Below are 25,418 nucleotides of genomic sequence, written 5' to 3' on the forward strand. Positions count from 1 at the left end.
AAATATATTCAGACATCTATTTTTTATACATTCTCTTTCACCAAAAAACATCCTAAAAGGGGAGGAAATTTAACTTTCATAAATGTATTAGGTTGCACATAATTTGCCACCAATTACTAAAATTAAAAGTGCTGAGAAGTTATTAAGCATCATATGCAATTCTACCAAAAGATCACTCATGAGAAAGCATAGCTTTACCAAAGAACTATGAAATCATAGTTCATTTGTACCAAAAAAGGTGAAGTTATGAAGTTATATTATAAAATATGGAGACACAGACCATTTTTTAATTGCCAAAAATTTGATAACCTAGTTTATCTAGGGCAATTCTCTCGAAACTTTCACATCCGTGAAATTTAAAGGTTCTCTTAAAATCCAAAATTGTGTGATTCTGTTATTCTGCAATGAGCTACGTAGCATTAGGACAAATTAAATAAAGTAAGCCAATGACATTTGCAAGACATATGAACAGAGGCCATTAAAAAGCCCAGTAGAATAGACCTTCCCTCATAAAAGCTGGTCAAGTAGTATTTCTGGAAAAAAAAAAAAAAAAAATTATGTGACCCCTTTAGAACCTCAGTGATTCTATAAATATAAGATCATTAATAAAGCTACGAATTATGCCACTAAAGAGAAAAAGGAACTCCACAGCCTGTCTTGAGTACCTCATTACTGGGTAACATCAACCTAAGGTACCAAAATGAAGACAATGCAGATGATGGAGTTGGCTGGAAGAATACACACGTGAAGGCGCTGACAGCATGCACACGGCGGCGAGGCAAGGCGGGTCAGCCGGATCTCACAGGCTTCTGCCACTGTTCTCACAAGGAGGGAAAACAGCCTTAAGGCAGAGCTCAGTGACAAACCAAACACCAGAGGCTTCGGAGAGAAACTTCTCCGGACTCAATGTCACACCTGGCAGCTGGCAACTTTCTGTCAAAATGCCTCCATTTCCTAAGATAGCGCTAATCAACACTTCTTTCTCAGATGGTGGCAGCTTGATGAAGTCCTGGTTAACAGGTGAGGGGCAAGTCAGCTGCCTGAAAGCCTGGCGGTAGCTCTCCCTCCATGAGACACACCCCATTTGAGAAGGCTTGCTCTCCTCTACAAAGAGCACGCGCTGACTCATGGCCTTCTCCTCTAAGAAGGTCTTTCCTCCCAGGAAAACGCTTCCTGACAACACGGTCAGTTGATGTTCCCTCTTCTGCCAACTGCAAGTTATAGGAAGAAAAATACTTCCTAAAATAAAATGTCCAAATCCAACTCTTCTCATCATAGTAATGAGTTGAATAGCTGCTCAAGTTATTTCACCACTGTTATTTCAGATAAAATCTTAAAATAAACACTAATAATTTTCTAACAAATTACATTTTTGCTGAAAGTCACACTTTACATTCATAACCTCCAACAAGAAACAAACTTTTCTCCTTTACTGAATGGGGTAGTTTTTGTACTAAAGGACTAAATAAAAATTTCAAAAATCCCTTTTTCTTTGTTTACACATCAAGCATATGGTGTGCATCTTATTTATGAATGTGGAAATCATGATCACGCCTCAAGCCACAAAGCTACCTTATGTATTCATTTAGTAATAAACACTTATTCATTTAGTAATAAAAACTCGTGAATTTAACACCAAACCTGAAAACTAGAAATACTACACTCCAGACATCGATTTATGCCAACCTTGTATTTCTAGCTAACAATGATTATATCCAAAATACTTTTTATTATTTATCTTCACCAATTTCAGCAGTTGGATTCTTTTGCCAAAACTGTTTTGTTTTTCATCACTTCTTCAGATGTTCTAGAAACATACAATGAGTAAAGAAAAATTAATAAAACAATACTGAGATTCACATTGTGGGTTCTCTCACTAGTTACGAACTCTGTCACAGAGGTCTCTGAACACACCCAGTTCAAAATAATCTACAGAAATTTAAGTTTCATGTCTTAGGAATAGACAATGTTATGGATGTCAAATCTACAAAAGTCAATAGCAAATAAGTAAGAGAAGAGAGCTGCGTATATAAAAGATATTTTCTTTAATCTGACGAAGTGCCTCATAGATTCTGTGAGACGTGGAGAAACTGCTCCACAATTGACATGGTCTTTGTGACCCTCCTCCAGCCTCAACCAGAGCAGCTTGGCCTTTATTGATTTCACACAGTTATGTTCCATGTAAGTTTTAAAGTTGTTTTTTGTTTCAGCTAAGGAAAAAGAGTTAATGCTAAGAAAACCAACAATAAAGAAATTAGTTTGAAAATAAAGAAGAAGAATATTTTCATATTCTTTTGAACACACTGAAACTTTGAAATATGCTCATATATTGTCATTATTAAAAGTATTAATTTTAAAAATAAGCATTGGGGTCATGCCATTAATTAAAATTTCTCCTGATGTTCAACATTTTATTATCATATTAACAATATAATTTTTTCAAAGGCAAAAGGCATAAGTTTTAGAAGACTTGTATCCAGAAATAAGTCTGCCACTATCTAGTTGCCAAAAATATATGGCATACCCATATTGCATAATCATAAATAGGAAAAGAGAAAAAGGCATTCTAAACACTGCAATGCACAGTGACAATGAAAGGAGAAATTATTGTTTTAATTAACTTCAAAGAAAATTTGTGTCTAATTTAAATAAAAACTTTCATCCACATCTTCTGCTGAATCTGCTGTTTCCCATAATCCTTTGTGTGATTAGCATGAAAAAACAAAGCAAAGATTATTTAGACCTTCACAACTAAAAATGTCTTGAATGTCTTTTTAAAAAATTAGTACCTTTAGAATGATAACATTCCATACTTAAACAGTATGATTGCTTTTGTATTTTAGAACTATAAATTCACATTCGTTTCACCAAAATCTGCCAACCAAGGAGGGGAAACGTTGTCCTCAGCATCACAGATGACATTCATTCTAAGTACAATGAACTTGAGAGTGACTTGATAAGTGGCAGTGCCATATAAAGTTCCATAAAACTATGCAAGGTGCAATACTACTGGGACTGTGTATCATAAATTAGACAGGCTGAGTAAAAGACTACCATGAAAAAGAAAAATCTCAATGAAGATTTTGGTATCCTAAATCCAGCAGTACTTACTGAGTGTGAATCCCCTTCTTCAACACGCAGACAGGAAAGAGAAGCTGAGACCAGCCCTCAAGAAATTAACCATCTAGTCTGGAGACAGGACAAACGCCTTCTTAAAAGGAAGGCAAAATAGAATGGTGCTAAATCAGCATTCTAAGTGGTAAGATGGGACTATTTGGAATGGAGTCTAGGAAAGGCATCACAGAATAAGTGAGAAAAAATCTGAGCCTTGAAAATAAAGTACACAGAGCCATGGCTTTCTGAATGGCAGTGAGTGAAAATACTGACGGTGTCGATAAATTCATGTCAGGTTCACCAAAAGCTGATACATTTCACCAAGGTGAGACTGCTTCTCATCTCACTTTGACCAGCCTTCTTCCACGATAGGCTTACTGCCCAATGCTATGTCTAAGCCAACAATAAAAAACTGGATTAAATTAAATCTCAATGGAAAGGGTTATTTCCCTGAAAAGCAGATCTTTATATTGACATCATATACTAGAAACATTTCTACATAAAATTAGTTTGACTCATATGAAATTAACAATATTTGACCGTTTTTAGCATAGTAAATATCAAGTTCATATAATTCAACCTGAGGAGGTAGCAGTATCTTAAAAATATCAAACAATGCCTTAATGCTCTCGAAAGGAATAACGGAAACGACAGTCAGACATCTTGCAGAACCTGAGGATGATCACAAGATCAAGATGTCAAATAATGGGATTATCAATAATCTGCTTGTTTTCTCCTATGAGTACTAAGTGTGAGAAAACACCACAGTGTTAGTAGAGGATTCCTTTGTTCTAAGCTCACAATAGATCAATCATGCAAGTGGCCCTAGGACCAAGAACTGGGGGAAATCCTGTTGTAGAAAAAACCTATGTAACTACTTCCTTTGTCCTGTCATAGCACCGTAGCATAACGAAATAAAAATATCTTGTTTCTCATAAAAATGATCAAATTGCTTTGATGCAACTTGACGAAAATTACTTCAGATAGATTCTGTTTCCTGAAAATTCCTCACGAAAAATTTTAATTTGGACTTTTATAAGCAACTACCAAGACATCATAAAGAACTGCTCACAAAAAGTCAGTACTGTATAATGAAACTGTATCAAAGTTAGTAATTAGGCATAATTGAAGACTGCAGTGAACATATAGGCCTTTGTTCTCTTTAATTCTGGCAATGACTGGGAGTTAAAGATAAGAGCTTAAGGCATATTTTAGTCAGAGTCCAGCTGTATAAGCCCCAGTGTTCTAAAAGTAATTTAAGTGAAATAAAAGAAATAATGGCCAAAAATATTCTAGATGCCAACTGAAGAAAAACACCTCAATTCTTTAAAACTTAAAAACGGCAAATATTCTTATACCCCAAATCTGAGTGAACTACTAGACTAAATGGTAGAAGAAAAGAAAAATCCTTTAAAAATTAATTTATCACAGCAGACAACAATGTATTATTACACACAAGGGCAACTGGAAGGTTCATACTACAAAAGGTATAGTTCAATATCTCTACAGAATTCAGTTTTATCTTATTTCTATGTAAGAGGCAAGAGAATGAAATAATTGCCATTTTAGTAAAGATTATAAGGGTACTAACCATATATCTCCGGCCTAATAACTCACTGAACTGGTACTGAATAACATAATTATAATGTACGCAGTATTATTACAGTCTTTTGGTTTCTTTTTGGGGAGATGGAAGGATTTGATAAAGGTATTTCCAATCTAAACACATATTAACATATATATTACTTTTTATTCTCTAATGTTCCATAGGAATGTGATGAAAAAGAAGATCAATTAGAGACAGAGTAAACAAGAAGAGGACTCATAGAAGACAGCAGCCAGGGCATCAGACTGGGACTTGAAATAAAGACATGATTTGGACTGGCAACCACGAGAGGTGGGGTGTTATATGAGTGTATTGGAGAATAGGTAGAACAAAAGTACAGAGGAAAAAAAAAAACACACAGATACAAAGGTAAGGGAAAGATTTTAACAAAATAAAACAGGATTAAAAGGGTTATTTGCAGGCTGGTCAGCAATATGAAATTGAAGAGAAAGAAACTAAATTAGTGACTGGGGAAGAGAAGAGACCAGGCAGTAAACCAGCAAAAAGGAGGTGGAGTTTCAGGACGAATGCCACAGAAACATTGTGAATCCACCAGCCTAGGCTCCTTCCCTGGGCTCTGCACTCCACGTTGTCAGAGTTACAGTTCCAAGGAGTTCTCAACTTTGCTGGCTTTCTCTTACAGACAGATGAAAAGACGACTGGCACAGTAGCCACGGCCTGTTCAGCTGGATTCCAACTCAGTTCCCAGGTTCATTCTGACATGCCCATATTCTCCTCTCCACTACACCCTCTTCAGTGAAATACCCTCACTGGTGAGCATTTCCTAAAACAACGCACATAACTCTGGGATCTTAGTTCTTTACCTTAGACCGCTCTCCCCAACCTGTGCGCAAGGCCACTCAGCTCAAGGCACACCGGAACAAAACACACCAAGCTCTCCCACTCCTCCCAAGGAACCTGAAATGTGCTCCCTGGTGGAACTGCTCTAACCACCTTTCAAATACCCTTCAAGAGGGGCTTTCCTAACCACTCATCCTAAAGTAGCACCTCTCCCAGACACTCCCTGGAACAACATCCTCAGTCTTACACCTACGAAAATTATCTTTTGTGTATGTCTTGCCTCTCTATCCTGACCTGTGACATCAACCCCAAGATTAAAGTCCATGAGAACAGAGGCTGCGTCATCTTCAAACACTATAGATCGCCTAAGTCTTAGAACCTAGTAGTAAATGTTTATTGAGAGAATAAATAGGTGAACAAATAAGATGCCCCATTATCATTCACCTCCACAAAAACCCTTAAGCACGAATAATAGTTCTATTTGTCACATATTATAAATAACTATATGATAATCAATATTTCCTAAAGAATAAAATCATATAATATTCAAGTTTATTAATAAAATAATATTTTATTTATTTTATATATTCATATTTTATATTTACTTTATAAATAAAATAATATCCAGGATACACAGACACTTCCTAGATTAAAATTAAGGAATGAATCTTAGAAGCAACAAGAAACAAAATCTACTTTCTGTGACATACACTACTAACACTTAAAAACTCACTACCTCTATCATGATAATTTCTACTAAAGGAGTAAACTGTGGTGTTTTTTTTTTCCAAGACAACCAAGATATACTAAAAGAAACAGTATTTTTTATACAGCTAGAGAGCAAGGACTCTGGTATAAAAGGAAAGGAATCCTCTCCTTTCCTCGGGAGCACTTATTAACTGGGTCTGCTCAGCAAACTTTAGAAGCAAGCGTGTTTTTAAATAAATAATTCTGAGAAGTAAAAAGCACCACTGGAGCGCTACACAGAAGTGCACAGCAGTTAAAATATACCTAATCGCACAGATGCACAATGCTCAATACAAGGCCCCCAAAATCAAATGGCTAAAGATACATGCACTTCTAGAAAAATACTGGTTTTACTCAAACACAATTTCTATTGCAAAACTGCCCTTGAATTACATGAGCTTTGATTTATGGAAGGTTTTTAAAATATATTGCTGACATAAAATGGGACTTCCCATAAGGAAAAAATAAATAAAACTGGAAATAACAGTAGTAAATAAAATGCATTCCTTTAACGCCATCCTGCTCACTAGAGATGGATCACAATTTTGGCCATGAGCTTCCCAGCAGTAAACATAAAGAGGAAAACTCAATCACATACATGATTTGCTAGTATCAAAGGCTAACGAAGTATTAGAGAAAAGTACAACTTTCTCTAGAATAAAGACCAGAGAGAAATGATTCCTCTGAGTCTTAAAAGAAAGTTGTATTTCCATGAACAGCCTCCTAAATACTATCTTTACAATAAATATATAACTTTTATAAGGTTACTTCTTAAAATAGTCTTAAATTTAAGTCATTGTCATAACTGTGCTAAATCAGCACAGTCAATTTATGGAAGGAAGAAAACGAAACAAGGCAGTGAAGAAAAGCAGTTCTGTAGCAATGGAAATAACTGAAAGCTAAAACTGAAAGTACATTAAGAAATGAATCGAAGAAATAAGTAATCATGACATCAAAGTAAATTAACTGACAAATACATGGAATCCGGATATTTTATGTCACATCTGACGACGTAACTGATGCAGGAGTACCAGTGACATTGCTTCCTAAGAGCTGAGGAACCCAACAAAGAGAGAAGCTTGAAGACAGGGCACTCCACCCCGCAGAGGAGCCATACGTATCTGCTGCAATCCTGAGATTCTGCAGCACAGATACTGACTTTTCTTAACTGTCACCTGCAAAACTTATAAAGCAGAAGTTATAAAATATTATTGCTAGTAATAACACATTGGTGACGAAGCAACCACAGATCATCTACATTACCCACAGAATTACCCATAGAATTTAGAAATACTTCCCGATCCCAGCAAGGTAACTTTGCTGGGATATGAGGGCATACCTCCTATCTCCACATGTGCCTTAGTAAATTGTTGGTTTATTAGCAAACATGGTATAAGAGAAATTTTCTAAAAATAGACACTTTGGCTTTAGATGAATTGATAAGACTTCTAGCAATCTTCCCATGTAGAACACATTTACTTAGCAGGACTATCACGCTATTAAATCTTACTTTTACAGCTGGGCAAGGTGGCTCACACCTGTAATCCCTGCACTTTGGGCGGCCGAGGCAGGTGGATCACCTGAGGTGAGGAGTTCAAGACCAGCAGGCCAACATGATGAAACCCCGTCTCTACTAAAAATACAAAAAATGAGCCGGATGTGGTGGTGGGCGCATGTAATCCCAGCTACTCAGTAGCCTAAGGCAGGAGAATCACTTGAACCCAGGAGGCGGAGGTCGCAGTGAGCCAAGATCACACCACTGCATTCCAGCCTGGGCAACAAGAGAGAAACTCTGTCTCCAAAAAACAAAAAAAAGTCCTACTTTTTTACAATAAAACCAGGTCATGTGATCATAGATACTATTCACATTTAACGGTTTACAGGTTAAGAGATGGAAAAAATGAAAAAACAAAAAGAGTTCCCAGCTCATGCAAAAGCAATACGTCATCAAAATATAACCCCCTTCCCCACTCAACAAAATAAGCAACCCAGAATGGAAAGAACTGACATGTTTTCCTCCACTTTTGCCCAACAGAATTATTTCTTGTGTAAATATTTTTTAAGGTGGAGAGAAGCCCATAAACACTTTATTTTTCCTAAATTGGCCCTCATGGGAAAAACAAACGAAAAAGAAAAAATATTCCTAACTACGGACAGAAAAGAAGAAATAAGGGAAAGACTAATAAGTAGTGGGTTAAGGGGAGAGCCCGAAGCCTCGACACACAGGTGACTGAAAGGTTTTACAAAAAATACTCCAGAAGGAACCCATGAAGAACATATCAGTCAGAAGACACTATCACAACACATCCATTAGAATAAATCAACCATTTCAACGATAAAACAGTGTTTACCTTATAGAAATTCACTATGGAGTCATAGAGGAAAACTGTTTTCCCTTTAATAAAATAAAATATATGCAACAAGAACAACTTAGAAGTTACTTCTTTAAAGTGGAAAAGAGTGACAACTGTGACTTAGGAGATAAATCATATATGATCAACAGAATATCTTCTAATAGGAAAAAATTTCATCTGTTCCCCAATAAGTTCCTCAGGGTTTCCACAAACGCATGGTTTTTCTCATAGAACAGCAGCTAAGCTTCTAAACAACTCTGTGAAGCATCACAACTGCACACATCATGTATGTGCCATGTGAGCGTTGTGTCATGTGTGTGCCACATGTGTCCTGTGTGACGTGTGACATATATGTGCCATGTGAGTGACGTGTGTGCCATATGCAAGCCATGTGAGTGACAAGTGCATGCCATGTACATGCCTTGTATGCCACGCGGGTGACATGTGCCATGTGCCATGCACATGAGTGACAAGTGTGTGACATGTGATGTGTGTGCCGCGTCATGTGACATGTGTGTATGGTGTGTCATGTGTGTGTCATGAGTGACGTGCAGACTGTGTATGATGTGATATGTGTGACGTGTGTGCCATGTATGTGATATGTGTGGCATATGACGTGACATGTGCCGTGTGAGGCATGTGACATGTGTGCAATGAGTGATGTGACATGTACGTGCCGTGTGTGACATGTGATGTGCGTGCAGTGACATGCGCATACCATGTACATGCTGTGTGCACCATGTGACGTGTCATGTGCGTGCCATGTATGTGCCATGTGTGTGACATGTGACGTGTGCCATGTGCATGGCGTGCCATATGCCATGTTTTACATGTCATGTGCGCCATGAGGGTGACGTGCACGCCATGTGGGTGTCCTGTGTGTACATGTGAGTGACGTGTGTGTCATGTATGTGCCACGTGTGACATGTGACGTGACATGTGACATGTGTGCTGTGTGTGCCATATGCATTCCATGTGAGTGACGTGCATGCCATGTGCATGCTGTGTATGCCATGTGGGTGACATGTGAGTGACATGTGCGTGCCAGGTGCATGTGCTTTTCCGCAGGTGCTGTTTCAGATATTTTTATGTTTCATAAAAAAAGGTGATGCTCCTGTTTAAGCTTGAAAAATAGAAAGCAATGATGCTTTTATACCACTTCAAATTATAAATATCCAAGTTTTTGAGAAAATAGAGAAAAAGGAGCCAAGAGTCTCCAAAAGACCTGCACAATGCCATGTCCTATTATAGTGGCTTCAAAGAAATTAGAACAAGCATCAGGGCTCCGGGACATCTCCCCACAATTACATTAGGTGGGGTAAAGATTCGACTCATCAGTAAGATCAATGTTGCTGCTAAAAGAAAGACAGCTAACCCCAAATCCCAAATGTATCATAAAAGGGGAGAGGCCAGCGCAAATTTCAGGGCTCAGTAATCTGGAGAACCTCAGAGAAAATCTTAGCCTAAGCAAAAATACTAACAAGCCTCGAGCCAAACCCAGTAGTCCGAACACACCCAACAGCTATGCTAACAACAGTGCACTGAGGGTAGGAAACGTCACAGACGCCAACAAAAATGGCTGCACTGGAAGAAATATGTAAGGTTCTGATCTGAATATTCACCAGTAAAAACACAAGTACTTTTCCTGGGTTATGAAATTATTTAACACTTATACTTTATGATACACTCATCTAATTTAAAATTCTTCTTTGGTAGTTTTCTGAGTTTATCAGCCTTCTTGACACACTGCCAGTGCAGATATGTCCTGACAGCATCTCTGACACCACAAAAGCAACGGCTCAGATGCAAAACTCTACACGAATCATTTCCCTGTCCTCCTATTTACAGTCATTCAAAGCCCAGCTGATTTCCAGCACTGAACGACTAATACCATCCACTTCCATTGTAATTGCACCTGGCTTTCACAGCAGATATACTTAGTATGGCTGTTCCAATTGTGATAATTGTAGATAAGCTCGTTTTCTAGATTACTACTAGTGAATTCAAAGAGTCATAAAGATGCTTTGGCTTACTTATACCACAAAGAGAATTACTCATTTAAAATAGGGAATACTTTCAAATGAACTTGCAAGTTAACTGGAGTTTATTATTTTAGAATGTGATTTGAATGTGGTTATATGTAATTGTTTGAATTTAAGTGTGTAGGATTTCAGAAATACTGTAGGATACTACACTAAAATAATTTAATGCAGATGTAGGAACAAAAAAGTATAATCTTACACAAGCCATCACCTCAGGTGTTCACAGAGTCTCAAAGAAAATATTTGAAATAATTTAGTTTTCTGTTTCTAATGACAGTCATGCTGACAAAATTTATTGGAGCATCAAACTTTATAGTACAACAAGCATATGGATTTGTTTTTAATAAATTATAATTTTTGCATATATCAGTCAAAGCACAAGGCCTAAATACTTGCAAACAAAATGCATTATTAATTTAATTGTCACAGCCTATTTAGCTAACTTCTATTACTATTTGCTATAATACGCAATGCATTAGAGTGGAGAATCAAATTCAAAACATTTTTTAAAACGGATTATATTGTCCTGGAGAAATTAAAATACAGCAAGCTTGCAAAAGTATAACCAAGGCTTTAATGCTTTAAATAGGTAAGAAAAATGTTTAACTTAATTTAGAGAATGGTTATGCCCAGACTGATGGTTCAGCATGCTGATGAAGGGTTTGCTTCCTAAAACCACCAGAAGGAAGGCAGGAAGATGAAATGGAAACAAGGAGACTGGCATTTCTGGCTCTAGATTATACCACTGAAATCTTGATTTGCTCTAGCTACAGGTGTCTACTGGAAAATTACACTACTGCTGGGGCCCTGGCATTCCCATGTAGTATTTCCCTGTAACAGGAAAGAGTGCCATATAAGCAGACGTCAAAAACAAGAAGTCCTCTCAAGGAATTTTTACAAGGAAAAACAATTCAGTGGAAGACGTTTGGTTTAGAAGAATGTTGCTGCTTGGAGTACTTAAAAGGTACCGATCCAGATGGTGGGTGTGCTTTCCCATTTGAGATTCATTTCTTGATGTGAGGACAAAAACAGTGTCAGTACCTGAGAAGAGCTTACCATGTGCCAGAGGGGACAAATCCAATCTTTCTCCTGCCTCAGTTTTAATATCCCTTTATATATTCAGGACAGAAATAAATATTAAATAAAAGAAAAAAAAAGTATCCTGGAATGTAACAAAAAGGGTAAATGAAAATAAATAAATAAATAAATTTTTGATTCTCAAATTCGTAATATATAGGGTGTGTCTAGTATTTTAAGGTGTTTAATACATGAACATATATACATAGACACACATATGTGGGGAGATCAATTTTTCCCTGTAAAACAATATGAACAATTCTTCAATTTTTTAAAAACTTCTAAGTAAAAACCAAAATGACATAGTTAAATTAAAAATGTATACTATTTAAAAGTACAGTTGGGAATATTTTCTTTTTACTACTTACACAATCTCGACTGCTTTCGTTCAAATTTATTTTGAAATCAGAGTCAGAAAAGTAACAGTTCCATCATTTATTATTTATGCGATATTGAATAAATGATTATTGTATTTTCTAGGATCAGTCCTTAGATCTATACAACTGGAATAATAATGAACTGCTAATAAGGTCAAAGAAGGATTAATTGAGGTAATGCATGTGAAAGCAATGAAACCATAGCAATTACAAATATGTTCTGTTTCTACATACTTAAACAACACTTATGAAACATAACTTTGACATGTCCCAAATTATTCTTTTAAAAATATAGCATCCTTTTAAATTTCAAGAATAATGCATCCCTGACACATTCAATGCATGTATTTTGGCTGCAATTATTAAATACAATGTTACAAAGAAAGATACAGGAAATCGGCTGGGCATGGTGGCTCAAGCCTGTAATCCCAGCACTTTGCGAGGCGGAGGTAGGCTGATCACAAGGTCAGGATATTGAGACCATCCTGGCCAACACGGTGAAACCCCGTCTCTACTAAAAATACAAAAAATTAGCCAGGCATGGTGGCAGGCACCTGTCGTCCCAGCTACTTGGGAGGCTGAGGCAGGAGAATGGTGTGAACCTGGGAGGTGGAGTTTGCAGTGAGCCAACATGCGCCCTGCACTCCAGCCTGGGTGACAGAGCAAGACTCCATCTCAAATCAAAAGAAAGAAAGGAAAGAGAGAAGAAAAGGAAGGAAGGAAAGGAAGGAAAGGAAGGAAAGGATGGGAGCATGGAGGGAGGGAGGGAGGGAAAGAAAGAAAGAGAGAGAGAGAAAGAAAGAAAGAGAGAGAGAAAGAGGAAATCAAACATATGGGTGCAAAGGAGACATCCCAAGATCCAAAAATTTTGACTCAGTAGCAGTCTGTGCCCATACTACTATACTAAAGAAAACAATACGCCTGACAGAAAGGTCAACTTAAATTCCCATAAACAGAGAAAATACTGCTAAGAGCATTTTATATTTTTAAAAAGACTATTAAACATTTACAAACATGACTGAAGACCTCAGGCTTCAGAGTAACTGAAAAAATTACACCACTATTGACCTTTGAAAACAGTATTAAAAAAACTAAAATTTCTGAGAGTATCTGTAGAATTTTGGATCCTACCTTGGAGAATCTGAGGGGGGCTGAAAATCTATCCTGACTTTAAGGAAACTGCCAGTGTTCACGCTAGTTTTGAGTGAGCTGCACATTTTAAAGATTTAAAATATCAGAAGTAGCCATGTTCACCTGGTAGCTGACACTGCTATATTTCAGTTCACCTAATATAATTAAGTCTATGTGATGAAGCTAATTATGATACAGTAGCAAGAAAAAAGAAAACCTGGCAGTTGATGACATAGTAATTGTAGTGTTATTTTTCATGACATGGCAACTGTAGTATTATTTGGGGAATGACACAAGATGTATTTCTTTTTTAATATCAGCAATCTTTAAGTCTACAATAAGAATTCAAAACTGTTATTTTAAAACCTCAAAATAAGAATATATAATTAAACAAAGTTGAGTTTTACATATTTGTTTTAGCACACTCAAATGCATTTTCAGAAGGTAATTCCCTCTAATTTAATTATTCTAATATTTCAAGGTTGTTTCACAAATTCAAAGTCCTCCAAATGCTTTCAACTACTTCTAGACTCAAGTTTTAATTAAAATATGTTAAATTTTTGTGAAACGATGGCATAAAATATGATATTCGACAAGAGTACCACAAATAGAAACATGATGAAGTGACGTGAAAAAAAATTCTAGAAGTCTGTCATTAAATAAAGCCTAAAATAAAAATCAAATTGTATTTTTAAATGAAAAAAAAATGAAAATTACCTTTCTTTTGGGGTGCCAACTCCATGCTTGCCTAGTAAATGAGTATTTAAGTGCTTCTTCATCACAAAAGCAACCCTAAAAAATAAATAAAGGTAATTATAAAACTAAATCTTGACTCTCCGTAAGAAATCTGTACAAAAAGTACTTGAGAATAATATCTATATGCAAACATAGCATAAAAAGCATATTACAGTGGCACTCTTGCTACACCAAAGCTTGCATACAGATTAAATATAGTGTAGGACTTCAAAAGAAGTCTACATCTAAATTGACTGGTTCATTTTCATCTTGGATACCCTAACAGTGAGCAAAAGAGCACAATGATTGTAGTTCTTCAATCCCTTTCTTCACTTCCAGGTGGTAAGAAGGATGAAGCAATACCTCAGTATAACATGCACAGCCCCGAGGTCATCACAATTCAATCAGGAAATGAGTTTGAGAAAATGTCATTTTATTAAATATTTAAAGGACCATAAAAGAGAAAAAGAATGGCTTTCATGGAGCTTCCTTAAAAACATGGTAATAACTTGAAGAGAGGTTTTTAAAAATAATACAAATATTTACTGTATCTATGGCACAAAAAAATTGTATTGAAGTACCTAGATATCAATAACTAAAACAAACAAAAAGTATGACCTGACATACTATCTTATTTTATACACAAATCAGCTCACTTAATTCCATTTTGTTGACATAAATATGAACTGGACAGGAATCAGCAGCACATGGATGCCATTCCACCCCTGAACACAGCGCAGTATCAATTTAATTACATCATGTGATTATTTAAAACAATTTAGATCAGAAACATTCAGAAGCATCAAAACTAAAATGGCTCTCTGGATAAGCAGAAAGAAAATTTACTGTTGTAACTTTCAGCGTAAAAGGGCTTGCAAACATTTTTGTTAATTATGTATTACAGCTGTCCTTCATAAAGTTAATTACTAATAGCTGAAAGGCAACAGAATCTATTTGCATATGTACATGAAAGACATGACATATGCAAAAATATGATTTTAATTAGCATTCTATGATATGAAGGGCTACAAATCAAAATGGCATGTTATAAGATTCTCAACATTAAACACTGAATTCATCTGGACATGTTTGCACAAATGAGCAACATAAGACTGTAAAGTACTGTATCCTTGCAGAAAAGACTTGTGACAAAAGCCAAAAGCAAAACGACTTCTAAAAAAATGCTTCTTTTCTTTTGATGTCTAATTTATTTTGTTTAATTTCATACAATATTACAGAATCTCAGGTTTAAGGCCAAATGACCATGACTTCTTTATCCAAATAATGCACTTATATGCACTGAAAATAACAATCATTCTACTTAAATATTAGGTAATAACAACTACAGTCAATACACAGTTTACAACTATAAATAACTGGTACCAACATCAATCACGAAAATGAAATTATCACATATTAAAAAACTGTGATAATATTAAAAGCTGAGCAAAAAAAAAAAAAGTACAAAAATTCTGTCTTTGTTTCTGCTTGATTTTGACAAAATAACATTTTTCATTCCTTAAAAAAGAACACAGTAATAATAAGTGAATTTAAGTCATAATTTCCCTACTGTCCTCCATTGTCCTATAATTAAAAAAACATAAAGCTAATAGCAAAGAGCAAAGGTTAAAAACCCAAAGCTGCAATGCACAGCTTATTTACATGACCAAGTATAACTGAAGAGGTCTGAACTTAGAATCCACAGTGCAGTTTTTAAGAGAAAACAAAATTATTAATTAAAATACTTAGGTTTTAAGAATTGAAGCAAAAATATTACATGGCACAGGGAAACCAACTAGAGTAAATAGGGAGAAAAAGCTTTTGCCTAATATAATGTCCTAATGTGTGCTGAATGTCTCCAGTGCTGAATATTTAGTGAAATGATAATTTTTATTATAATGGAGAAAAACGGAAAAAGTTTTAATACTGTAACACAGCTCAATTGTGTTCAAATGCAAAATATTTATTCAACCAACACTGGACTTAAAAAGAAGTACTAATTCTTTAAATTTAGCTTAAAGTATAAATAATGTAAAAGCCTCAAAATCATCCTCAGTTATAAAATATATATAAGCCAAGCATGACCAGCATTAAATTACTGACCCATATGCACATAATATTGACAGCCATATGTGGTTACTGAACGTAGGCTACTCCTACACTAACACTGTAACATTACTGTTTTAGTATTTTTAATGTAACTTTCAAATATATATATACATAACCTAGATATCACCAGAAATAAAACAGAAATGATGGCAAATCTGAAAGCTAGCCAATTGACATGGCTTGCTCCCCATAAACCCTCATTCTTTCATACCTTCACTCCCTGTTTCATCACGTTTACTGACCACTTACTATGTGCTAGCTGTGAAGGAGTCCTGCACCTATGAGAAAAACCAGACCGTTCGAGTCATGCCTTCCCGGAGCATTCTCAACAACCTGTGGCTTATCAACAGAATGCAGACACTAAGCTTGGGCCACTCCTCTGTGGACAGTGCTAGTCATTCACACATGCATTTAATTTACATATCTAGTAATTAAAGATCTACCATTATGTAAGGTACAGTTCTTGGCAGCTATGATGCATAGGTGACTAAAACAAGTAAAAGTCCCTGCCCTCAAAAAATGTACAATCTAGTGAGAGACACAGACAACAACAACAAAAAAAACCAGTAAAATATGTATCATATTAAGCAGTGTCAAGTGGTAGGAGAATAAATTAGAGAACAAGGATCTTAAAATGTCAGCAAGGGGTTGAAATTCTACATTTGGGTGGCTCAGGAATGAGACCTGTGAGTGAAGAGGATGAGGGCACGTGGCCTGCCAAGGAATAAGGACCAGCAACCCCAGCAGGAGAGAGCACAATCACAGACCTCTGAAGGCAGAGTCTCAATTCATTCTCACAGCAGTGACGTGGGAGCATAAACCTGGGGGCTGGTAAGTGGAGAGGAGGACAGTCCCATCCAGGGAGGTTAGAAAAAAGAGGGCGGGTGAGAACAGCAACAACGAAGGCCACAATAGCCTCAGCTTTTATTCTGAGTGAGAAGAAAAGCCATATCGGGCATCTGAACAGAGGAGTCACTTGTCCAACTTACTTTTGCTTTTGTTTTTATTTTTTTTAAATAGCTCACTGTAATCTCAAAATCCAGGGCTCCAGGGATCCTCACACCTTAGCTTTCCCAGTAGCTGGGACTAAAGCCATGTGCCACCAGGCCTGGCTAATTAAACTGTTTTTGTAGAGACAGGGGTCTCACTATGTTGCCCAAGCCCAAGTTGGACTCAAACTTCAGGTCTCAAGGAATCCTCCTGCCTGGAAGTGTCAAAGTCCTGGGATTACAGGTGTGAGCCACCACACCTAGCCTCAACTTCCATTTCAATAGCACTCCTGTCTGTTCTGTTTTGAGTGGATGTGTGTGTGTGTGTGTGTGTGTGTGTGTGTGTGTGTGAGAGAGAGAGAGAGAGAGAGAGATCAACAGTCTCTCAGAATAATCCAGGCAAAGATGACAGTGATACTGACCTGGACAAAGGCTAGCAGTGAAGATGTGGTCAGATCTGGGATATATATTTGTAATCAGAGCTAACCAAATTTCTATATGGATTGGACATAGAGTCTGAAAGAGAAATCAAAGAAATGATCCATTTTTGGCTTAAGAGAAATTGAGCTGTTTTGAAGGAGATCAGTCTGGGACATGCTCGTAAAGAAGCCTACTGAACATCCCAGAGGCCTGTGGAACAGGAGGTCAACTCTACTGCTCGAGGCCAAGACCCACGCTAGAACTGCTGTTGCTCAAGTCATCCATTTGCAAGCATCTAATCATCTGAAGGAATATCTTTAAATAAAAAATAATAATGTTTTTAAAATATTGATTGACTTGCAATCAATGTAAATGCCTAATACAGTACAACTTATTTTGGTGTAAAAAGAGCAATGCAGTAGTAATGCCTACCTTCCAGCTAAAAAAAAAAATAAAAAAAAAAAAAAAAAAAACTCTTATTTTAACATTATTTCATAATAAATTCTTGTACACTATACACCATATAATAAAGACCTGTTTCCTCAGTCCGTTAGGTTTATCACTATAACATTATTTCAATTTGAGAGTCATGGGAGATGATGTAACTCATCTACTAAAGTACATACAGCTCAGCTGACCCTTGAACAACATGAGTCTGAATGGCCCGAGTCCACTTCTACTACGATCTTCTTCCACCTCTGCCACCCTTGACACAGTAAGGCCAACCTCTCCCTCCTACTCCTCAGCCTACTTAACGTGACGATCGAAAGGATGAAGTCCTTTATGATAGAGCCACCGCCACTTAAAGAATACTAAATATACACAGTTTCTTCCTCATGATTATCTTAACGTTTCCTCTAACTTGTTTCATTGTAAGAATACAGCATATAATATATATACAGAATGTGTTAATCTACGGTTCCGCTTATTGGTAAGGCTTCTGATCGACAGCAGGCTATTAGCAGTTATGTTTTTGAGGAGTCAAAACTTATACTTGGATTTTTTACTGCATGAGGGTTTGGCTGTGATTCTCTTGTGCCAAACAGGTTCCTATGGTTGACTGTTCTTCAGGATGACAACAAAAATGTTACCAAAGAGTAGGGGTAGGGGGAATTTTCAAATAAGTTTGGATTACACTAGGTTAAAAAAGTTAAGTTCTGGCCAGGCGCAGTGGCTCACACCTGTAATCCTATCACTTTGGGAGGCCAAGGCAGGAGGATACAAGGTCAGGAGATCGAGACCATCCTGACTAATCCCATGAAACCCTGTCTCTATTAAAAATACAAAAACCTTTGGGTGTATACCCAGTATTCTCAGCAAACTATCGCAAGAACAGAAAACCAAACACCTCATGTTCTCACTCATAGGTGGGAACTGAACAATGAGAGATCACTTGGACTCGGGAAGGGGAACATCACACAACAGGGCCTACCATGGAGAGGGGGGAGGGGGGAGGGATTGCATTGGGAGTTATACCTGATGTAAATGACGAGTTGATGGGTGCTGATGAGTCGATGGGTGCAGCACACCAACATGGCACAAGTATACATATGTAACAAACCTGCACGTTATGCACATGTACCCTAGAACTTAAAGTATAATAAAAAAAAAAAATTCTCTCTTTTTTTTTTTTTTTTGAGACGGAGTCTCGCTCTGTCACCCGGGCTAGAGTGCAGTGGCGGGATCTCAGCTCACTGCAAGCTCCGCCTCCCGGGTTTACGCCATTCTCCTGCCTCAGCCTCCCGAGTTGCTGGGACTACAGGCGCCCGCCACCTCGCCCGGCTAGTTTTTTGTATTTTTTAGTAGAGACGGGGTTTCACCGTGTTAGCTAGGATGGTCTCGATCTCCTGACCTCGTGATCCGCCCGTCTCGGCCTCCCAAAGTGCTGGGATTACAGGCTTGAGCCACCGCGCCCAGCCAAATTCTCTCTTAAAAAAAAAAAAATACAAAAACTTAGCCCGGCATGGTGGCGGGCACCTGTAGTCCTAGCTACTCGGGAGGCTGAGGCAGGAGATGGCGTGAACCTGGGGGGCGGAGCTTGCAGTGAGTCAAGATCATGCCCCTGTACTCCAGCCTGGGTGACAGAGCGAGACTCCGTCTCCAAAAAAAAAAAGTTAAGTTCTATAGATTCCTCAATCATGTATGTGCTGTTTAGCATGGTGACATGGAACAAAATAGGAGATCTGCATCATATTTTCTAACCTTATTGGACCACAAATATTTCTGTCATAGAAAACATCTACTAGAACTGTGTCTGTGTCTTGAAGAAACAATTGAGAAAATGCTTACATTACTCAGTCAGGGCTTCTACAACAAAATACCTTAGACTGGGTCAGTTAGAAAGAACAGACATTTACTGCTTACGGTTCTGGAGGCTGGAAGGTCCAAGATCAAAGTACCAGGAGATTCAGTGTGTGATGAGGGCCTGTCCCCACAGGGCGTCTTCTATGTGTCCACACAAGGCAGAAGAGGCAAACAGGTTCCCTTAAGCCTTTCTTGTAAGGACACTAATCCCATTCACGAAGGCTCTGCTCTCCCAAAATCAGCTCCCAAAGGCCCCAACTCTTAATACTATTGCACTGGGGATTAGATATTGATATGGTTTGCATCTGCGTTCCCACCCGAAGCTCATGTTGAATTGCAATCCCCAATGTTAAAGGTGGGGCCTGGTGGTGATTGGTCATGGAGGCAGATTTCTAATGAGTGGTTTAACGTCAGCCTCTTGGTACCGTCCTCGCGATAGTGAGAGCTTGCAAGATCTGGTTGTCTAAAAGTGTGTAACACCTCCGTCCTCTCTCTCTTGCTCCTGCTCCAGCAATGTGAGACATGTCACCCTGCTGTCACTTTCTGCCATAACTGTAAGTTCCTGGAGGTCTCTCTGGAAGCCAAGCAGCTGCCAGGACGATGCTTCCTCTACAACCTGCAGAACCAGGAGCCAATTAAACCTCCTTTCTTTATAAATTACTCAGCGTCAGGTATTTCTTTATAGCTATGTAAGAACAGCCTAATACAGGTATCAACATGTGAATTTTGGAGAGACACAAGCATTCAGAGCATGGTAAAGTTGGTGTCGAGTATGAGGACAGGTTTCGAACTTCTGATTCAAATATAAGAAACTATAAGAAAATATATTTGTGGGAACTGACAAATATCTGAGAAACTATGTGATAATGTCTATTTAGATTACTACATACTTGCAGTTGACATCATCAGATATTTAGCTACAAAGTACTGATTCAGTCCAAGAACCAGTCACGAATAATTTAGGTAACCATTTTATGGCTAGCTATGTAACACATGAACTATGAACTAAACATTGTAACCAACTTACAGTTGTGTCAGGATACTTTCACAAACACTGTTCTGACCTGAGCAGCAAAAGATGGGTGTGAAGGGTAGAGTGGAATAGATAATAATGATATGGGAAAAATAGGTAAAGAAAACTAATAATAATACAAGTAGAAACTTTCCAGCAACAATCCTAGCAGGCAGAAAGGATAATTATTTTACAAAGTTTTGATAAACAACTTCATATCTAATTTTATGCTTACAGTTTATCCTTTTATCTATCACACTTTTATTTTTTAATTGTGAACTGTTCTTTTTCTTGCTTCTTTCTTGAAAAAAAGTTAAGATTTGGAAAAGTTGAAAAGGCAATATATGAAATACTTATACCCTCTCCAAACCAGTTCATCATTAACGTTTTGGGATGCCTGCTTACTTGCTCTCTCTCTCACTAGGAATGTATTAATACGTACTTTTATCTTTAAGTCATCTTAAAGTAAGTTACTGAGACGATACTTTTCCCCTAAAACTTCAGCATACAACTCCAAAGAAAGACATTTTTCTACCCATTGTGGATCAAGATCACACTCAAGAAAATACTGATTCAGTAATATCTGCTACATAGTCTATAAGACACACTCACTGTGTTTCATTATGTCTCCTTGGTCTCTTTTCATCTACAACTACCCTCGTTTTCTTTATTTGTATAGCGACAAAAATTCTGAGCAACCTAACTTACAATAATCTCCCATATATGGTATGTCTGATTGTTTCCTCATGATTTGATTCAGTTTAAACATTTTTCGCAAGACCATCACCTATCTATGCTGGGTACTTCCAATAACATAGCATCAGGATAAAAGTAATGTCAGGTTCGCATCCCTTTAGTCATGCTAAACTTGATTATTTGTTTAAGGTAGTAATCGCAAAGTTTCTTCAATATAAATACTTACGTGCCCTTTGTAATTAAGTAATCTGTAGGTGATATTTTGATTTTGTGTGAGTATCCTGTTCACTAACAACCTTCTCCCAATGGGATAGGCGTCCATTAATGAATCTTGCCTAATTCAATCATTCTGAAAGCTACAAAACAGCAGTGTTCTATCATTCCTTCTATTTTAGTTAGCTAGCATTCTTTGATAGAGAAACTTAACCATTTTCCCCCATCTTTCTGTGACATACTCTCTCACCCTCACTTTCTTTCTAAAGCACTTTATCTGGACTCTTGGATTTTATATCATATTATATAAAGTATTACTGCAATTATGTCGTGTAATTCTCAAGTTTTCCCAAAATTGGCCACTGGAAACTCTTTAAAGTTGGCTACTCTGTTTTTTGACATCACTTCTCTTACTGTTGGTTTCTTCCTTATTTTCTAGCACAACCAGCCTTCCAGGCCCAACAATCACTGTCCATGCTCCGGACCTGCAATCAGTACTGGTTTCTTACAGTAAGTAGTGGTGTTTATAAAGCAAGACCTGGGTGCTAACTCTGATCACTGCTACAGGAGTATCATGGAGTCTAAGCCCTTTCAATCCACAAAGCTAGGAAATAAATGAACACACAAATAAACACATACATGGGGGGTATGGAAGGAAATATACACAGAGGATTTCAACTGCAAAGGCCACGTTTGATAAATGAGTATTCACTGCAACAATCGGTGTATCTTTCGTTATTCTAAAATGTGTTATAATAAATTTTCAGGTGGTACAAATACATTACTGTAAATGAATCACATTTTAGCTTTTGCAGGACAGCATTCTACTCAAACAATTATTCTCATAAAACTTTAGTGTAAAGGTAATACTTACTACTTCTTTAAGCTCTCTAATAACTTGGCTTCTACTGATAGTTCCAAAACACTTCTGATCACTTCCTCTTTCATACTATTGTCAATTCTCGTTCCTCATCTTACCCTCTAAGGGTGATATATTTGTTCATATACATTCATATTTCAAAGGTATAATTCATTTCCTGGGCTTCAAGCATAACCTCCTTGTGGGTGACACTAAAATATATATTTCCACCCATGGCCTTTCCAGGACATTTTTTCTTGTCTGCATTGACAATACTGTAAAGCATGTCCAACACTCAGTCATGATTGTTCCACGCTAATGATCTCCTGCAGAATTTATGAATTATATCAATTGTACCACCTTCCCGATTTAGTAATCTTACACTCATGTTCATACATCATCAATTGTTTCTTCATAATTTTTTGGTACCAAGACTTTTCTTTTTCTATTTTAAATAAACTAGTTCAAACCACTATGTCTGAGTACCACAGCTACAAGGCACTCTCCCATACAATTCACTCCATATACCCCAATGACGCGCCTTCATATAAATACGCTCACGTCATGCCTCAGCTCAAAAACCTGTCATAATTCCCTTCTGAACTGGATAAGCACCAAATCTTAAGCAAACAAACAATAGTCTTCAACAGTCATTCAGAATCAGGTATTCTAACTGCTGAAATATGCACTCTAAAAATAATATGAAATAAAAGATAAAAAGCTACAATCCAACTGAAAAGTGAGAGCAACCTAAAAGTTCAACAGCAACGGCACAATCATGGTATATTATGATGCATCAACTGAAAATACAGAAAGCTGCTCACGATAGCTTAGATTTTAAAAGGACAAAAAATACGACATACAACAAACCCTATGTATGTTTATTCTTGTATTCTGATATATACATGAATAAACATACATGAAAAGAAGCACACACCAACCAAGTTCACTCTAACACGGGATTTAGACTTAGACGATTTATAGGGTTGTTTTTCTATAAGTAAAATTTGTCATTTTAAAAAGCAACAAATAATATATTGCTTACAGTCAGATGTACAGTTTATACAAGAGTTTTGTATGTCTCCTCAAAGGCTGCCCAAGAGTGTACGAGTATGCAGTCTGGGCATAATCAGATGGCCCTGAGAGAGGAGGAAACTGGGGCTCAGAGACGGTAAGTGACTTTGACTTTTTCAAGAAAATGGGGCAAAGAAGCTGAAAATGCAAAAGTAGAATTCATGCCTGATGACGTTTATACAGAAGTCTCTCCACCACTCCATACTTCCTGCCTAATGAAAGATTATAGCCTCATAGAAAACAAGAAAAATGAGCCGGGCGCAGTGGCTCACGCCTGTAATCCCAGCACTTTGGGAGGCGGAGGCGGGCGGATCACGAGGTCAGGAGATCGAGACCACGGTGAAACCCCGTCTCTACTAAAAATACAAAAAAACTAGCCAGGCGAGGTGGCGGCGCCTGTAGTCCCAGCTACTCAGGAGGCTGAGGCAGGAGAATGGCGGGAACCCGGGAGGCGGAGCTTGCAGTGAGCTGAGATCCGGCCACTGCACTCCAGCCTGGGCGACAGAGCAAGACTCCGTCTCAAAAAAAAAAAAACAACAACAACAAAAAAAGAAAATAAAAAAATGAAACTACTACTGAAATAAAACTGTTGAAAAATAAAACCACTATATTACTTTCCTAAATGAATATAAATTATCCAAGCTAATGAATGACAAATCTAGTAACTGATATAAGCATGGAGATTTTTTTTTTTAAGATTTGCTGGGATTAAGTATACACGATATTTTTAAAAGAAAATATTTATCATATGATGAAGAGAAAAACTAAAAATTAATGACCTATAAAACAAGTCAGACAAAAATACCACACAATTAGTTATCAAGAATAATTATGCTTAAAAATAAAGATGATCACTTCTAAAAGAACAGCCAACTGAGACAGATTGCATCAGTTTTATTGTAAACAAAATCAAAATAAATATATTTTACTTTTAAAGTGTCAGAAACCTGGGGCATACTATAATTTGTTGCTAACATGTTAAATATGTTAGATAATATAAAATAAAACCAAAATTCATTATTAAAGACCTCATCTTTATAACATATAAGGTGAAATATATTATCTAACATCCTAAATACATTTGTAAGCAGGTTTGTATTATATTGTTTAATCAAGACTTCAGGAAAGAATTTTTCCACCTACTTCTCTTACCTATTAATGAGCATGTTAAATAAATAATACAGAAAAACCTGCAGTTCAAAGGTATTCAAATCTGTCAGAAATTTATCTTACAAATAAAGGGGGAAAGCTATGATTATATGAGATGTGTTTACTCCAAAATTCAGAAGTTCACAGGTGTTAAATAACATTTAATAATTATATTTCTCAAACTCTTACCAAATCATTGATAGGCCAAAATAATCGTCTTTATTTCTCAAATATATTCTGACACAATTCCTTTTAATGCTACACCCCTTTTGGTTTTAATTACCATACGGAACCCACCATTTTCACATGTGAAATGTACCCTTGTAATTTTATATAAAGCAACTTGCTTCAAACACAAATTATCAATGTTCTAAAATTTAAAATATCTGAAAATTCTTTACAATTATTATTTTCCTGGATGACTCTGCCTGTCCTTGTTAATAAATGCTATTATATTTAATGAAAATCTCCATGAAGATACAAAAGTCAGAATTTTTTGCTTATTCATAAGAAACTTTTCTTAAGTTTCGCACCTCTCAGAATAGGCATTCTGCATACAGAAAAACTGTAGTAACCTTTTAGATATTATAAAATGCTAGCTACAACACA

At 36.9% G+C, this 25,418-nt stretch overlaps 1 protein-coding gene across 2 annotated transcripts in view; it reads right to left on the reverse strand.

The window, feature by feature from the left end:
- Positions 1–25,418, reverse strand: part of ZNF407 (zinc finger protein 407) — a 464,509-nt gene that overhangs the window by 277,979 nt on the left and 161,112 nt on the right. The window contains exon 4 of one of the 2 annotated variants that reach the window (XM_026455188.2): positions 13,967–14,041. The exons of the other annotated variant lie outside the window; for it this stretch is intronic. Within the exon in view, the coding sequence (XP_026310973.1) occupies positions 13,967–14,041 (75 nt within the window). The remainder of the gene's footprint in view (positions 1–13,966; positions 14,042–25,418) is intronic. 2 annotated transcript variants of the gene reach the window in all.

The sequence above is a fragment of the Piliocolobus tephrosceles genome, chromosome 18, assembly GCF_002776525.5.
Source record: "Piliocolobus tephrosceles isolate RC106 chromosome 18, ASM277652v3, whole genome shotgun sequence".
NCBI lineage: Eukaryota > Metazoa > Chordata > Mammalia > Primates > Cercopithecidae > Piliocolobus > Piliocolobus tephrosceles.